We start from the raw sequence: 18,324 nt of genomic DNA on the forward strand, positions 1-18,324 counted from the left end.
CGCGCAGCAGTGGAACAAAGTCTATCAGCACGACCAGATGAACTAACGATCATACAATTGACTTATTTCAGACATACCTGAACACAGCAAAACGTACGGCGCAGAAACGTGCAGTGAGATATGATGTTGTGGTAATACGGTATGCACGACGCAGTGATACTTTTTACTTTTTAGAGCGAATGACTGGAAATGTGATCGCATGTGGTAGCAAGCATAGCACAAAAAGGTGAAACGTATCTTGCAATATCTCGAAAACAGACTAAAAACCAACATTCCATCTCGCATTCACCATTTATCAGTCAAATGTCGCCTAATTGAACTGTTCACATCTGTATGTGTACCTATGTGTCGCCGTCACCCATCTGATATCTCCTGACTTACCGTTGTCACTTCTCGTATCTCTTCGAAGGTCACAATCGGAGATGATTGACTAGATAAACCTAAAAAAAAACATATTTCTTAGCTGCAGCTAGCGCCATAATTACGAGTATAATAGTTTTACTTCAATTCATGCAACTGACACAAAATGCTTGATTTACAGTGAAACCGAGATGGTGATGCTGACTCTGAGGCTAAAAATGCTACGACTCTCTCTCTCTCTCTCTCTCTCTCTCTCTCTCTCTCTCTCTCTCTCTCTCTCTCTCTCTCTCTCTCTCTCTCTCTCTCTCTCTCATTCTATCTCTCTCTTCCTCTTTCGGTAGTAGGTAGGTTACTAACTAAGCTGATTGTATAACCGCACATTGATGGACCTTCCATGGCTGAGTTGTCCGTTTAAGCTCAGTTGATCGAGACGATACTCAATTCGCGGGCAGTCCATCTGAACACTAAACAGTCCTAATGTGCACGTCTTATCACACAGCTAAGGGGCTGACACAGCCTGCCACTAAATCACACACCGGGCTATCGCTCGGGTTCATATCATTCCTACGCAGCTCAGTGGGGTCCCCCGGAGTTCCTTTCACGCCCTCCGGTCTAGAACAACATCCCTCTGCGCCTCGCGATCACTACTTACTTACGCACGTTCTCTGTGTCCCGCGAGCACCAAGGGCGTTCTGCATCCTCCGGTCACTGACAGCGTTCCTCTGTGTTTGTTTCGATATCACTGAGGACGTCTTCCTTCCGTCCTGCGCTCACCCTCAGTAGTCAGTAGACCTGATGTCAGGTGGCGGGTCCATCCAGCCCATCCATCCCACTCAGTCCCACCTGTCCCGTCGCGAACCCACCCACACCTCAGATGGCCGACTCGCTGCAGATGCCGTTGTGGAGCGCCGCCGACCTCGGCCGGCCGGTGAGCCGGTCCAGCTCGATGTCCGAGGCGCCGCGTACCAGTACCGGTACCGGGTCGGTATCGGTACCGAGACCAGTGGTACTCGACCGGCAGGGGCGGTACCCGGTGACGGGCAGCACTGGCGCTGGCTCCACCTGGGGGCAGAGACAGAATTACGGCAGGTCAGCGAATGGTTTAGAGGGGTCAGAGGGGTCAGCTGGGCCAGCGAATGGGTCAGAGGGGTCAGAGGGGTCAGCTGGGCCAGCGAATGGGTCAGAGGGGTCAGAGGGGTCAGCTGGGCCGCACAGGTCACCGGCTAACGTCAAGATACCTGGTCAAAAAGGTCTAATAGGGTCAACTTGCGTCTTGCTGGGTGCCGGAACGCACAAGCCACATGTTTGCGTTGCACAGATCACCGCCGTGTCCACGGGCGAACCAGATGGGTAAGCGGGCCCCGGCCGCCTAGGAACTAATGAACGCCAGTACCTAGCAAATAATACTGCTCAGAAATCCGATAGTGGGGTTACGTAAAAACCTTTACATGTAACAAGTTACTACAACGCGGCCAGGAAAATACCTCGCGGTCTAATGGGGAAGCACTGAACCAGATATGAGGTATCATTGTCTATCACATTCGGCACCAGTGTGCCTAGTTAGGTATACAACATATTTCTGCATAATAACACGTCGGGATATGTGACAGGGCATATTGGGAAAGATGGGCCATCCCTGTCGTTGAAACTTTATCATGCAATTAAGCAATAATCCTAGTCCTACATAGGTACAAGTATGAAGGCTTACCATGTGTGATCTATCCCTATTGGTATGATTTAAGTTAAATTGGTGCACGGACTCCTCTGAATTAATGATGGTTAATCTCCAGTGAACGCACCGTTAACCTTCGCCCCAGTGGGGGGGGGGGGGCATATGTTACCACCCTGTCGCGTTTTTTGCGTGTGAATAAAAAACCGCGGCGCGTAGCGCCGCGCCGCTTGGGGTAGCTTTTGGTACATCAATTTTGGACAATGTGAAATTTTTGACCCCAGGTCCTGTCAAGGTCAGGTCACCAGGTCAAGTTAACTGACCAAGCCTAAAAAAAAGTTTGCAATCATGTCCATCCTGCAGTGTTTGTCAGAAAGGTTTTAAACTTGGCGGATTGCATGCTGTTATGGGCGCCTAAAGTTTGTATATCTCGGATTTTTTTATATCCGTGACCTAAGGTCAGGTCAGTGGCGTGACCTTTTCATTACAAGTCAATGGAGAAAAATGAAAATGTCTCTAGATCCGTGTGTACGCATAGGAACAGTCCAAATATTTCAGAATCACAATGATTTGGGCCACCCGTGATGACCTAGGTGTCATTTTTGCTGATAGCCTCTAGAAAGGTCATCCGAGGTCATTTGAGGCTACAAACAGATTTTTGCCAATAACTCGTGATTGGAAAGAGATAGAACGCTGGGGATGGTCTCATTGTGTTCGTCTTGTTGAGATGCATAGACTGATATGCAACATGACCTTTTCCGGTCAGGTCATGACCTTGACCTGAGATCAAATTTTAAAGTTGACCTTTCAAGGTCAACTTATAGTTCATTCGACGCGTCTCGGCGAGAGAAACACGATTCTGGCAATAGAAGTGTCGTGGCTTTTTGTATGTCGAAAGGTATTGTCGAAAAACACTTTTCGTAAAATCAGCTATTTTTGGAGTTTTTGCCCTCTGGAGGCTAAACCGTTGACCTGAGGTCAATTTTGATAATGACTTTATCAAAAGAAGAGTTCAAAAGCTATCGATTGCTGTTCCATGCGTTTTTCTAGCTACCATAGTTCCTGAGATAACGGCATGTTTTCTGAAAAATACCTATAATGACAATTGGCAAATTTTGACCTTTGATGACCTCTGGTGACCCCAATATTGCTCTAAGATGAAAAATGACTGAAATACTTTCACACGTACGCATTGAGAGCTATCGACTGCTTTTACCGCGTCTTTCTAGCCCTCTTAGTTTTTGAGTTAGAGGTGGGTGGTAACATATGCCCCCCCCCCCCACTAGGGAGAAGTTGGCCGAGACCGCCACTGGGGCGCGTTAATTTTCATTAATTTTACATTAATTTTACATTAATTTACATTAATTTTCGTCAAATCACACCGTCGAACTTCGCTGAAAAGTTAATAAACCTTTGTAAAACTGAGCTGGCTCACATTTACGTGAGTCATCGTATAAGCTGCACTTCAAGCATGGAACAAAGTTTCGCTGCGGTACGTGCATGGTTTCTGGGAAGCATTCCACTTTTTACTAAACGGGCGCAACGTTGGGAGTGAATGGGAGACGCTCGCGCCGGAAGAGCGATGCACTCCAGCTGCTCCCGGAGAGGCGCGGTGGCGGGATAGACACCGATTTCCACTCAGCCTAGACGACCTGGGTCGCCGCTCTACTGTCGGCCGAGGATTCTGTTTGAGAAGATGGCTGTCCGTCTAGTGCGGTGCTGGCACATTAGTCCTATCTGCTGAAGATGTTAGCTTGTTGATTGGGTTTTTAGGCGCTACAACTCAGGTCATGAATTATGGTTATCGGTCTGACTGATCCACGTTGAATGGGATGCACTGGGATGCGAGACTGGGATGCGAGAATGGGATGCGAGACAAACCTGTCCCAGTAGCATGTGTACCTGGCCTAAAGGAGACAAACCGCTATGACCGCAGGGGACCACTCCCCCAATTAGACAAGACGGGGCCGACGAGAAATGGCCAATGCACTGATCAGTGACCTACGCTGTGGGATGCGCTGGCCCCGTCGTCGTTAAAACTCTCATTCAACGTTTTGTGCCACATGAATTAGAAGTTTAAAAAAAGAGTCAATTCAGAATTAACTAAAATTCTATGGTAAATTAAAATGCCTATTCCTTACTTAGAAGCGGCCCCTATCGGACATTACGAGTACAGAACAGCGAGCCGCATTAAATGAAGAAGCATTGATAATGTGCCGACATGAAGAAGCTCGTCATCCAGAGATGGCCCATCTGCGGCTGTGATCGGTGGCGTATGGCCGACCATAAGACCGCGGCCGGGGTCGGCGGCAGACGGCCAGCCATAAGGCCGCCGCGCACTTAAAACGCCAAGTTGGCCTATCGAGAGCGCTATGACTTGGCATCTGGGCTGCGCCACTACACACTGCTGCCGCACAACAACATTGACGACTGGCGCGGCGGGTTTATCACCGCAGCCCGGCTGCCAAAGTACGCTCCCCGGAGGCGGCTGTAAAGCGGGCCGGCGCCGCGGCACCCGACCCAGACCGGCGCGGCGCCCAGTCACAGCACGCGCAGCCGACACTCGGCACCGGAGAGCCGCGGCACTCAGTGGGGCACTCGGCACTCGTCATCGGAGAGTCGCGGCACTCAGTGGGGCACTCGGCAGGGGTGAGCTTCACCAGCACCACACTACGGATGAAGCACGGAAGCAGCAAGAAGACGTGGGTCGGAACCCGCCTATACGATTAATTGAGGTGACCGAAACCTCACTGGCAGCCAGCCCGGTTCTAATTTGACTCAGTCATCAATCTTATCATTTTGAGCCAGCATTCAGCACCCAGTTACCGGAGCAGTTTGCTTTGAAAACTGGAAGAGTACACAAAGGAATAACGACATGGCCGGAACCATAACTATGAAAATGCCGCAACGCTGAGTATCTATAAGCCATAAAAAGCCATAAAAAGTCGAAGGTCAAGTGCAGGAGCTGCCTAAAAGAAAATCTCGCTTGAGTGAATGCCAAAGCAATTATGTCATAATAATGCTGAAAATGATGTGATTGAGAGACCCTTTCCTAACAACACTTAATCGCAAACTTAATATACAATCGGCATGTGCTCGTAGCATCGTAATTAGCTAGCAGCTAAGGATGCACCAAGAACGTAGGTACCTATCTGCCTCGTGTCTGAAGTCTGGAGAGTATCCCTCCAGCGCTCACCTGCGTACCAGGAGCACGAACCATTCAGCACCCACCCACATATGTCTGCAGCAGGAAACCCTCAGCACCCACCTGCATATGTCTGGAGCCGGAGCCCTGGGAGCCGCCGTACTGCTCCAAGTACTGCTCCTGCCGCAGCAGCAGCTTCAGGTTGCGGCAGCGCAGGCACAGGATCTCCCGGAACGGCCGCCGGAAGTCTTTGTTGAAGGTGGCGTAGATGACCGGGTTGAGCAGCGAGTTGAAGTAGCCGAGCCAGAGGAAGACGTCGGACATGGAGTCGGGGATGGAGTCGCGTGCCACCATCGGCCGGATCACGGCCAGGATGAAGAACGGCAGCCAGCAGAGGATGAACGCCGTCATGATGATGCCCAGCGTCACCGAGGCCTTCTTCTCGCGCGGCACCTCAAACGACCACGGGCAGAAGCGGCGCCGCGCGCGCGGACGACTGCTCACGTTGTTGTTGATGGCGCCCCCTCGGCCGTCCCGCGCGCACGCCTCGTGCACCTGGCACAGCCGAACGTCGTAACCGGAGGCGCTCTTGATGACCTCCGCGGCGCCGGGCCTCTTGGGCAGGTGACCTTGCGACCGACGCTCTTGCCTGATGATGATGCGCGCCGCCTTCAGGATCTTCATGTACACGAAGATGATGATGGCGAGTGGCAGGTAGAAGGACATGAGCGTGGCCCACACCTGATAGTAGATGTTCTGGCTGACGTTGCAGGCGTCGTCGTTGCCGTGCTCGTTGCCGATGATGATGATGGGCACGATGCTGATGCCGATGGCGCACGTCCAGACCACGCAGATGTAGGCGGCCATGAGCCGCTCGACGTGCCACTGCGAGTACTGCAGCGGCTTGGTGATGGCCTGGTACCGGTCCACGCTGATGGCGCAGATGTTCAGGATGCTCGCCGTGCAGGAGAGGACGTCCGCGCAGACGTAGACGTCGCAGAGGGTGCGCCCGAAGCGCCACGTGCCCGCCCAGAGGTGAAGCAGTGCGATCGGCATCACAAGCACGGCGACGAAGAGGTCGGCCACGGCCAGCGAGACGTACAGCACCGTGTACGGCTGGCTGCGGATCTTGGGCACCAGGCAGACGGCCAGGCAGACCAGCACGTTGCCGACGATGGTGCAGGCGATCACCACGGGCAGCACCATCATCAGCACGAGCCGCACCTCCCACGGGTAGCCGGGCCCGGCGGTGGCCACCGGCTCGGCCTCCGCCGCCGTCACGTTCAGAGAGAGCATGGCGGCGCGGCGGCGGTCCCCGGTCCGTCACTGGTGAGTCCGCAAGCTTTGAGCGGCCTGCAGTGGGTCTGTGGGAGAAACCAGCACACCGAGCTCTCCGCGGCCCGTCTGATGCCGCCTGCTGGCCTGCGGCCGTATGCCGGTCTGTATGCCCCCGGCAGCCGGCTGAAGACAGACTCGTGTTGGCGTGCTGTAACCGAGTGTCTGACTCGTGTGGGTGTGCGGTAACCGAGTGTCCGCCGGGAAGGTGGCGAAGAGACTAGCAGTACGGTGTGGCGAAGTACTCCGACCAGCGATGGGCCAGATCCCGCTTCGGCCGAGCCAGCAGATGAGCGGATCAGCAGGCAGATAGGCGACAAACCTGAAACAGATGCCGAACGGTTAACTTGACTGACGACTCATGTCGCATATTTGTTTCCGCAGGACAACGTTTCATTTTCTTCCCCACAACTCATTTCGTGAGTCGGAGACGACACTGCATGTTTTTGCTCATTGGCCACTTTTACAAGTCAGATTTTGAATTATCTGGCATGTGAAAATCAATCCGCACCTAACTATGTAGATTTTTTTTCCAATTTAACCTCGCTGCGTCCTAGATTTATGCAAGAACAGCATCCTAAACAGTTTTGAAATAAGTCATTCAGACGTCAAACACGACCTTCAGATAACACCTCATAATTCTGGCGCGATTTATTTTCCAGTCACTATTTCTCGCTGAGTAACAGGTTCCAAATTTACAGCGGCATCCATCTCCGCAACTTCCCATCAGCAACAAGCGCTTCTACCGTTCTATCAGAAATTCAATCCATTACCGGCTACCATACGGTTCCAAGCTGTTTTCTGGTTTTATCCAGAATAGGCGAATGCCACTCGTTTGAGCTGGTGGCTAACAGTATTCTTATAGTCTACCCCTAAACCTAAAATACACTTCTTTCCTTTATACTCGAGTCTGGAGCCTCTCACATATTATACCAGTAAAACGCCTTTTGGGCGACCAACGGAGCGAGCGAGAGGATGGGCCTTGCACGTGCGAAATTGCGAGGGGGTACCTCCAACTAACTTGTGCACTGCACCCTACTAACAGGTCTTTAGCGATGTGCCAAATTTCAGCGCAATCGGCCTAGCCGTTCTCGAGATCTGGAAGCGGCACACTGCACGTGCGCACGTGCAAGCGGGGTCCAAACTGACTTTTGCACTGCACCCTACTAACTGGTCCCCAACCGTGTACCAAATTTGAGCGCAATCGGCCCAGCCGTTCTCGAGATCTGGGCCTATATGAACCTATATGAACTCCTATATGAACTCTATGAACTCTACGGCCTATATGAACTCTCAAAGCCGAAGTCAAGAAGAAGTTTTGCCATCCACCCAGTCGTTGCTATCTCTCATGGTCGTCCATGTACCAGGCTGCACGGACGAGGGGACCCTGACGATCACTGGAGTGGCCGCTGCAGCGCCCCCGACCATTCACGGCGTTCGTGGCGCATTCACGGCGTTAGTGACGCCTCACTGCCGCTCCACTGTGTTCCGTTCGAGCTGGCAGCGACAATGGCTGGTCCGGTGGACCGTACCGGGCACAGAGCGGGCGGCCGGTTTACGAGGTGTGGGGGAGTGAGCACGCCTCGCCCCGGTCGCCGCACGATAATGCCATGACACGCCCCGCCCCGACCTGGCGTCTCGCGTGCAGCAACTGAAACAAGTTAGCGCAGCGCGCTAATGCCAGCACAACATGCACGCGGCCTTCTAAGCGTGAATGGCCCGACGGATGACTGGAAAGTGACTAAAGAGGGACGGGCATGCTCATCGGTCGTTTGCACGGGGCACACCTCTAAAATATGGGATGAAATGGAAAGGAGATATTAAATGTAAGGGACATGACAACCGGTCGGTTAAGGTGTAACAGACATACCCGTACTTGGGAGTGTTTTGATAAATATTTTTGGATCAGCCGACTAAGCAGGTATAGCCTTGATGTCAACCACAGATGGCGACACACCAAAATGTCGTCATGCCAACTTGAAAGTTATGTTTTTAGGCATTATCAGTGTCACCAGAGGCGAAAGGGCCTCTCCTTGCTAAAGTGAGAGGTGCACGTTGTACTCTTTTCAGTTATTCTGTTAGAATATAATACCAATGTATCTCAAGGTTCTAAGATTTAAGTTCAAAATCGGCCATTGAATTTGATTGACGGCGCAGTTAAATGCTTCCAGCTCCGGACTGTCGCGTCTCGAGCTGATCACCGTCCCAAAAGTATTTATTGCGGACATTCGCCGGTAGTTAACTTCTGGACTAACTTCTGAACAAACAAAAACTTTGACCAGCCAGCCATCCCCACCTCAGAACGAGAGCAAATCCATACCGTTTCCACAATCGTGCCGGCATTCGACCGGCAGGCGATCGCGTGCGAACGGCTCAGTCGGACATCCAACTCGGGCGGCGATTTGACAGGGCCCCGTCGGGTGTTTGGGATAACTAGACAGCAACTCCTGTTGCTTAGCGAGACAGGAGCGATTCGGGCCGCTCCCACAGTTTGGCAATCAAACAGTTTGGTGACGGCGACAGAGGAGTTTACGGAGCCGACGCTCGCCAAACAGGCATTAGATCGCATTCGCAGGCGTTCCGTTTCACTGCAAGAGCTGTTGCAGTGGGCGAAAGTTGATCAACTTTGAGCCGCCTGCCTGCAGTGAGCAGTGTCGCTCCCAACTAATCAGTAAATAATTAATTAGACACGCTCTCTACGCGTGATGCTGATGAGAATAGCTGTACGGTAATGTCCAACATCCCACATTGCGTACCTACTGTTTCATTCCTGAATGAGTCTTCATAAATTACTGAGTATATCATACATCACCGCAAGCCTATCACATGCCACCCTGTTCCTATTATCGCTAATACGAATACGCCTGCCTCTGACAGAGCGAAAAACAAACCATGAAACCCGACCGGTCAGACGCACGCGACTGTTACTGCGCCAATGCTGTTATCCCATCGGCTCCCAGAGAGACATACCCGGCGAGGAGTTTACGAGGCCGCTGTGGGTACGCTGAGTGAGAGCGGCTGTGAGAGCACTGAGAGCGGCTGTGAGAGCGCTGAGAGCGGCTGTAAGAGCGCTGAGAGCGGCTGTGAGAGCGCTGAGAGCGGCTCACAGATCTCGGCAGCTCGGTGATGGTCCTCTGAGATTACCGCTGAGGGACTGTCTGCGACCACTCCGTCTGGACCAACGGACCACTACACAGCACAGCCGTCTAAAACAGAAACACACCCGGCAGTCGGCATTGGGGCGAACTCTTGCTTATGTACATACAGTAGCTCGGCTGGTGCCGAGGGCGACGCACATATAATCAATATTGATCCGAGAGCTCGGTATCATCTACCTGTTATAATTAGCAGAAAACCTACCTGAATCTCAACAGGACAAACCAATGACGATTGAGCTGTGACATTGTGCCATCTGACAATCGTAATTGTTTGCTACAATTTTTGGGGTGTTATTTATCACGTTCTCAAATCACTTGCTGTAACGTGGAGCTGACGGTTCCTGGCCAACACAGCGCCTGCGACCTGGTGAGCCTGGTGAGCCACTTCTAAGACGAAGCTGGCAGAAAGGAATTTGCATGCCGCATTCCGCTGCAGCCATCATTCACGGTCGCGACTTCGAAAACAGCTATTAAATGTCTATATTTGATGTCACGAAAGGCCTTCGTAATGGACTTTGGCTGCTTCGTAACAGCTTACATGATTCTGCATTCGAATATAAATATATTCGCAGAAGATGCTGGCGGTGCAAAACTGGCTGACAAGCTAAGAAAATACAGACTAAGAAGGCTGCTGAAGTGTGGAGCGGGACATTAATAAACACTGAACGAGCGTGTTCAGTGAAGATAAGCGCAGACTGAGAAGTAAATATGCGACGTGCAAACTGATTCTGCAGTGTTACGGAGTTTGCCACTTTGTCAGTATCACATACAAAATAGTGATTACACTATGCAACAAAAAATGAAAAATTTTCTGTTTCTGGAAAGCGACCGAATTTTTCTTATTCATTGGGTCCTATTATAACCGAAATGGGCATTAGTTTTGATCTGAAAATGCTTTTCCGGTTTTCAGAGACGATTTTCGATTTTTGGCCCCGAAATTCGGTTTTTGGCCCACCGTGTCTGATGTAATTGAGTAATCGACTCGCGGTTACTTTCATCGCCTTTCCTATGCCACAAGCTTTCGAATGATATCTGGTTTTGCATATTTGCGTGCAAAAATAACGTCATAAATCTATGTTAAAGTAAGAAAATGTTGAAATTTTGTAAAAATTTGACATTTTTTTCGATTTCATTTCAAAATAGAGGAAAACTAAAGGCCTCATCCAAATTCTGAGCCCAGTTTCTTGAAGAGCATTCAATTTCCGTTCGGAAGTTACCTTTTTAGTGCATTTTATCGGATTCCTGTGGCGTCCAGATTGAGTTAACCTAAACACATATCCTAAGTCATATCACATAGCATTAACCTGTTAACGCCATAGGATCAACGAGGGGTCAACTGAGGTCATTTTGTTGACTCCTTGTGACCTCGGGTCACACGCAGGAACTTACTTTTGAGCAGTCCTGTCGCTCAGAATCTTGATCTGTTGGGGGCCCGTTTTTCAAGTGACTCAATCTGGACGCCACAGTAAACCGATAAAATGCACTAAAATAGTACCTTCCGAACGGAAATTGAATGCTCTTCAAGGAACTGGGCTCAGAGTTTGGATAGGGCGTTTAGTTTTTACTCTATTTTGAAATGAAATCGAAAAAATGTGAAATTTTTACAAAATTTCAATATTTTCTTACTTTAACATAGATTTATGACGTTATTTTTACACGCAAATATGCAAAACCGGATATCATTCGAAAGCTTGTAGCATAGGAAGGGCGATGAAAGTTACCGCGAGTCGATTACTCAATTACACCGGACACAGTGGGCCAAAAACCGAATTTCGGGGCCAAAAATCGAAAATCGTCTCTGAAAACCGGAAAAGCATTTTCAGATCAAAACAAATGCCCATTTCGGTTATAATGGGACCCAATGAGTCCAAAAAAATCGGTCGTTACTCAGGAACAAAATGACTGTTGCATAGTGTTATTTAGACTTGTCCCTTTAGTTGACAGTTAATTGTGTGCTGGTGTATGAGGCCGGTGACATATACCACGGCACGATAACGATGTAAATAAACAGTGCATAATCGTCCCATGCTATTGCAGACAAACATATAAGTCCATATATAATAAAATGGCGACTGTACTCATTGACTGCGGCGGCGGGCGTCTGGCACCGAGCCAGTGATGGAACATTATCGGCATGCGGTTCTGTATTCAGCCTTCAGACGTGGTCTGACAGTGGTGAAGGCCGATGAGTGACGGCAGATCTCCGGCCGCCGGCACCGAGAGGACGCTCCCATCCGGCGCGTGTCGGGGAGCAGCTCGGTCGTACGCAAAGCAAGGAGCCGCCGCTACGAGCCGTGTCGGCGGCTGTCTGGGCTTAGTGCCCCGGCCCCGGGCTGAGGTGTCCCAGCACCGGGCTGCAGTGTCCCCTGCCAGCCGGTCCGCCACCCCAGCGGCGGACCCAGCTGCCTCTCCGGTGCCGACCGTAAAAGAGTTGGTTCGTAAACCTGGCTCGGGCTGCTGTTCGGGTTCCGCATTTGAGGCGGGATCGAGCGGCGAGGAGTCGGACAGGGGTCGGAGTGAGGCGCCGGCTCCAACTGAGAGACGAGCCGCCGCGAGAGCACGCCGCTATAGCTCGGGCCGTTCTCAGGGCACGGCAAGACGGTGCTCACCAAGACAGGAGTGGGTTCGAAGAATTTTTCGCCAGTCGCTCACTCACCGGTACCTGAGTGCGGTCTTATAGCTTTCAAGTGCCTATAAAGGTGTTTGAAAATACGCAATATTGTAAACGCATTTGATTTTTACACATTTGAGACGAGCGCCAAATGCGAAATTGTACGCAAAAACTTATCGAGGGGAGGATTTGCGACGAGGTATAGTGACATTGTCTAATTGGTGATTTTTCAAAGCAAAATAAGCACATCAGCAACAATTATCCAGCTACATTGCAATTAAATCGGGAGAAGCCAGGGTTGGCTGCCGTCCTCTGCCTCCAGCGATACAGTTTGTGTCCACATCGTACATGCGGTATGCCTTGCACTGCACCTTGGCGAGAATGGAAGAGGGTAGAAGAGGGAGACCTGGAATTGAGAAGAGGGATTGTGAGGGCAGAGGGAGTTGTTCAACGGCGGCAAACATTCCCTCACGTCTGTATGTAATCACATATTTACTCATCTGAAGCGCAGATCAAACGGATTTGAGGGAGTGCTCAGCTCAATGCTCAGTGCACCGCATGCCGTCATTTTGAATCGGAACGATCGATTGGGTGGGTTTAATGAAAAGCTTAATTTCTGATATCCACGAGTTTCACTCTCCTCCGAGCTCCCGCTCCCCATTTCACTGGTCCAACCGGTACTTCGCCTTCGGCACTTAAAGGCTGTTTCGTCTCTTGTGCACCGTAATTTAGTGCATAAAAACCAATGTAAAAACGGATTACCTGCTGAAGCATGGTTAAACACCAATGACGTTGCCAACTTGGGAGAGGCGTAACATTTTTCTTCAGCTCAACTGCGGTGCTGGACATCACTGGCGCCTGGGCGATAAGCCATAAACAACTCGTGCTTACTGAGTCGATGCCTAGACCGCCTTCTGGCTAGAGTGTCAACTTGTTTCATGAGCATACTTTGTCAGACGTGGTATGTGCCCTGATGGCATCCTCATAGTCACTCACTAATAACAGATGCTTGGAATTCCAATAAAGAATAGGATCAACCAAATAACTGAACACTGCACTTGCTATGTCGTCCATGAAAATCATACCATCACGAGCTATTCGTCCTGGTAAGTTTTCTTGCAAAACTTTGACTAGCAAAAACCTTATTCAAAATATAATGAATGACATGATTGAATACCCAATGAAGTCAGATTCTACACTATGCTCTAATCTCGCAGAGCTCTGTTGGATCCCCTCCGAGAACTGTCAACCAGACTACTATTTCCAGCGTCTATCGATCGATCTGTTTACTATTCTCAGGGAACCAGACCAGGAAGAAGTTTTTTATTTGAGCAGCTCTTAGAACCGAAACATCTGTACATATGGAGAAAGTGGGGTAAGACGGTGACGGTAGGTAAGACGGGCACCCCATCTGCAGATCAAACCAGCAGCGCTGCGAGCGAGAAAAATTAGGACCAGAGTTGCCTTTCCCACCACACACAACCATTGAAGGCTGTTGAATTTGCGTTCAGTCAATTATCTTTTATTTCGATTTCTTTAAAAAACACTCATTTCATTGAAAACATCCATAGTGTATTGTGCAAACTTTTGTGTGCAGCACAATAGAGCTAACAACTAGTAGTCACTTGTGGTACATTCATATGCCACCAATGTTAATTTACCACGGAATTGCTCCGCCTGCCTCAAACTGTCCACAGATAAAAATCGTGCTAAAATTCTAACATTGAGTTTGGGGTAAGACGGGCGAGTATGGATTCAATGGGTCTTTAAATGGTGAAAATATTTCTGTTTCTGTAGGAAAAAAGAAGCATTTCTGGTGAAAATGTGTTCGAATTCGACACTTGCAAACATATAAGCAACATTTCTTCGGTACAATGTATCCTCTAATAATGAAAATGAAAGACGGCTTTACAAGGCTTCTGAACTAGGGCCTTATACATACAAGCAGGGATGCGGAGCCGTGGAAATTTCAGACGGCTCCGGCTCCGGCTCCGGCTCCGGAGAAAAAAATCGGCTCCGGCTCCGGCTCCGGCTCCGGGTGAAATGTCATGGCGGCTCCGGCTCCGGCTCCGGCTCCGAGTAAAATGATCCGGCTCCGGCGGCTCCGGCTCCGGCGGCTCCGGCTCCGGCTTCTACTCAGTACATCCCCTATGCGATCAATTAAATACGGGTGGAAGAAAAAGGGCGATGGGATTGGTACACGTTGCTTCTGTATTTGTATAATAAGGCTATTTTGAATACCACATTGTTTCACGCCTTCAACTGTCAAACCGAACTAGGTAAATAATTGTTCCCTCTTAAGAAAAGGAGCCGGAGTCGCCCCCTTTTTTGACGGCTCCGGCTCCGGCTCCGGCTCCGGGATATATTGTTTCACGGCTCCGGCTCCGGCTCCGGCCCCGGGCAAAATATGCCGGCTCCGGCGGCTCCGGCTCCGGCTCCGGCTCCGGCTCCGCATCCCTGCATACAAGCATGCGCATTCTGCACGAATCTCAGTCGTATACTGCCTTTTCGAAGCACTTGAGACCAACGAGCGACTGTATCAATGCGGCTAATCTCGGGTATTTATTACCAGCTGTGCTGGTCGGTGAAAGTAGCTGGTCGTCTTACCTTACCCATGCGACCGTTTTGTCCCATGGGGCGGGGCAAGACGGTTTTTGCAAGGTGTTGTAAAAAAATAGCTACAGTTTATTTGTTGCATCAGCTCTAAAGTTCATCTTCTGGCAAATGGAAGTAAAATGTCTATTGTCTACAAAAGGGGTTTCACTCAGTTTCGTGTCTCTATGTTGTTATTAACTGGCCGAAAAATGGCTTCAAAGTTAGGGTGCCCGTCTTACCCCACTTTCCCCTACCTACGAGTATACCGAGGCGCATGTGTCTGCTTAAATCATTTCGAAGGCAAAACTAAGAGGAGCTGTTCGGATATAATCGTGTAAGGAAGTCGTGGCGTCATGGATGGTCTAATGCGTGGGAGCTGGTTGAAACGATACAAACTTATGATACACGTATTTCAATAAAAAAAAAATCGTAAAACCAAATGGTTATGACAATTCAAAATCAACTTCGGGCATTACGTTCTATGAACACCACCGACAAAACAGTCACTCAAAACGTCGTATATTTCGTAAGAAGCGTTCTTCCTCCCTTCTGTATCGTACTTTGAACCTCAATATGTCTAGAATAAATATTGCCTTGCCCTCACTCGAGTTCGGGAATTCATTGCATATTTGTTGATTCAAGGATGGATCCGCTTTCAACTGCTTTTGAAAAGGATGCAGGAATTGTGGCATATCGTTTGAAGTCATGTAATCATATGGGAGCGTCACAAAAGCGTCAGCTTGTATTTTTCTGAAATATCAAAACATCCCCGGAGAAAATGAAGCGATCAAAATATTTGTGAATTCATTTCTCGGAGGGATGAATTGGGCCTTTGGGAATTTTTGAATACTAGTTATTATGGAATTTTTGAAAATATGTATCAGCATCAGTACCTAGTAAATGGACAGTTTAAAATACTTTCATTATCATATTTTCATAAAAAAATATCCAAAATATATCTCAGTATCTAGCTAGAAGAATTGTTCATGTTTGTCGACTGACTAATTCTAGATAGGTGGATTTCAAATTTGTAGTTCACTTTTCTTCATATCTGCATGCAGTTAGGTACACTGCATCGTTCCACTTCTACTTAAACAAGCACGGCGTGCCTGCCCTTCTAAAAATGCTTCACTATATTTCAGGAAGGTGTAACACGGACAGTCTACATTCCATGTTTTACTCGTATGTGTTATAGTTCTCATTGGTATTTATCTTGTCAACAGCCAGCTGCTTCCTACTAAATCACTTGCATTGTGTGACATAGAAGCATGTCAGAGAGTGGAGAGGCTGGGGGCAGCTGCAGAGCCAACCGGGTCCAAGAGCAGCATATTGTGTCACAATAAGGGTCCGTGAACTCCAGAGCAGGCCCCTGTGTATACGAACCTCACACCGGGTCACTCACCGGCTGCTGTTCTCGGCTGAGGTCACGGGTCAGAGGTGGTGCCGGACAGTCCCTCACCCTCCGTCAGCGTCTGCGGCGTCACTCGGTCACCGTTCGTCACCCGACCGTCAGCGGCGCGAGCACGCCGCGCGCGCCGAGCGTCGGAGCCGACGTGCCCCTCCTCGCGGAGCCCGACGACGACTGAGCACGGCTGGAGAGCGCGCTGCCGGAGCGCCGTGCTCGTCTCTAACCGGCGCGGCACGGCCGGCGCGCTGCCGTCAGTGCATCACTTACCGACCTCTGATCTCCGGCGGGCTGCGTCAGAGTACCTATCACATTCACCACCGACCTCTGCTCTCCGCACTGTCGTCAGTTACCACATAGCGCCTAGCGTCTGAGACGACGCCTGAATTGTACTATGAAGTTGCGTCGAACACTCCACATCACTTTATTTTTTCCGCCTTTAGTGGACTAAATAAATTGTCTTAAAATGAATGATTAAATGCATTGCATGGCAATTCTCGCAGACGTGTACATACACAATACACATAAGCATGTTCATTGCTCAAGTTGTTTCTGTTTTGCTCCCGAGCCTTGTGAGCCCATCATTGCTCTCTGCCAAGGTCTCAGGTAATGAGGTCCCGGGCCACACGAGGACGGGTGCCGGCCATCATCCCCACCAACCCCCTGAGGACACCAGCAACAAGATCAACTATTAGCACGCATTGACAGTTATTGAGGTCAATGGTGACAGGGGCCGCCGCAGGAGCAGACCACTCGCTCGGCGCTCAACGCTCAACACGACAGGCTCGTCGTTTATTGTTTGGTGCCTGTTCTACAAATTGGATAATGGATAACTTAGTGAGAATCGGGGTGGAGAGTTAATCTGTTCAATTTCAGAATATGATGCGTGCGTTTTGCACCGCAAACTTCTCCTTTCGGTTACGAATCTTTGCACGGCATAGCATGGGTAATTTCATCAAGCCTAAATTAAAAACTAAAAACAACAACATTGAAACATGCTAGAGCAAATGTAAACGTCCCGATATACATATGAGCATTTTCTATCCCTTTTTGCGTACATCTATCGGCAATCGTACCTATGTGAGCCCAAACAACGCACTTTGTCAGGTAGAAAGTTGATGTCATTAGGTACCTATACCTACCTACTTCGAATTCAGTGACGTCAGGAGCCTGGGCTGCAATCGCAAATGTGATTACCTACCAGGGTTGTATACGACTCAATCAATAGCAATCAATTCAATCACGACAAATTTGGGAAACCAATCAAATCAATCAAGTCAGAGCAGTTTTCGGGAATTGATTCAATCGACTCAAACGCGACAATGAAAGGAATCAATCAACTCAATCAAACGACTCAAACCAAGACATACATTAGGTTTTTTGCCCCACCAACTTGGAAAAGTGTCCATAGCAGTCTGGTGTACCTACCTACCTACCTACCTACCTACCTACAGAAGAAACATAAAAATATTGTCATTTGAAATTATAAATTGCCATGCCATTCAAAGTTTCTATGTAATAAGGAAGGATACCTAGTGATGGACAGGTGGATCATGATATTGAGGTTCAATGGGTAGAATTTGAGCTGAAGTTTCATTTAATGGGTGCAAAATAACCCAGTAGTTGACTCGCCCCTTAACCCAAATCACCACCTTTCACCTAAAAGTTGTCAATTTAATTTTGGCCATATTCCAACTCCATTTACACTAAATATCAGATATCGCAGTTGAAAGTTGGCTGCTCGGATTTTGGCAGTGTTCGTGATTTGGCCATTTACCCTACACCATGTTTATTTTAACGGATAATATGCATCAATAACATATTAACCATAGGGAAATAGAAATAAATATCTTACCTGCATTGTGCATGTGACGGTTTCGGTTAGACAGAGACTGACGGGCAGCCTGAAAAATCTTTCCACACAATGTGCATTTGAGACGTGGGATGTTGTCAGATTGGGAAGGAAGAGATTTGAAGTATTTAGCTGTCCACGACTCTGGACGTGGCATGTCAATGTTAGGTACCTATGTGAGAAATTCAAAACAT

The 18,324-nt window shown here is 49.2% G+C and overlaps 1 protein-coding gene across 1 annotated transcript; it reads right to left on the reverse strand.

Annotated features, from left to right (window-relative positions):
* Positions 1–630: 630 nt before the first annotated feature.
* LOC122363813 (5-hydroxytryptamine receptor 1-like) lies at positions 631–16,459 on the reverse strand. Its single transcript, XM_043333544.1, has 3 exons — positions 16,276–16,459; positions 5,298–6,831; positions 631–1,422 (listed from the first exon to the last, which is right to left on the reverse strand). The coding sequence occupies exons 2-3, from the start codon at positions 6,468–6,470 to the stop codon at positions 1,231–1,233; spliced, it is 1,365 nt and encodes a 454-aa protein (XP_043189479.1). The 5' UTR covers positions 6,471–6,831; positions 16,276–16,459; the 3' UTR covers positions 631–1,230.
* Positions 16,460–18,324: the final 1,865 nt, after the last annotated feature.

Source organism: Amphibalanus amphitrite, unplaced genomic scaffold, assembly GCF_019059575.1.
Source record: "Amphibalanus amphitrite isolate SeventyFive unplaced genomic scaffold, NRLGWU_Aamphi_draft 000640F_arrow, whole genome shotgun sequence".
Taxonomy (NCBI): domain Eukaryota; kingdom Metazoa; phylum Arthropoda; class Thecostraca; order Balanomorpha; family Balanidae; genus Amphibalanus; species Amphibalanus amphitrite.

Bases quoted from the DNA above. Each gene is read 5' to 3' on its own strand.
- LOC122363813 (XM_043333544.1), bottom strand. From the start codon at position 6,470: ATGCTCTCTCTGAACGTGACGGCGGCGGAGGCCGAGCCGGTGGCCACC. The intron at 1,423-5,297 runs GTGGGTGCTGAG...CTCTGCCCCCAG, and splicing joins CCGGCTCCAGACATATGCAG to GTGGAGCCAGCGCCAGTGCT.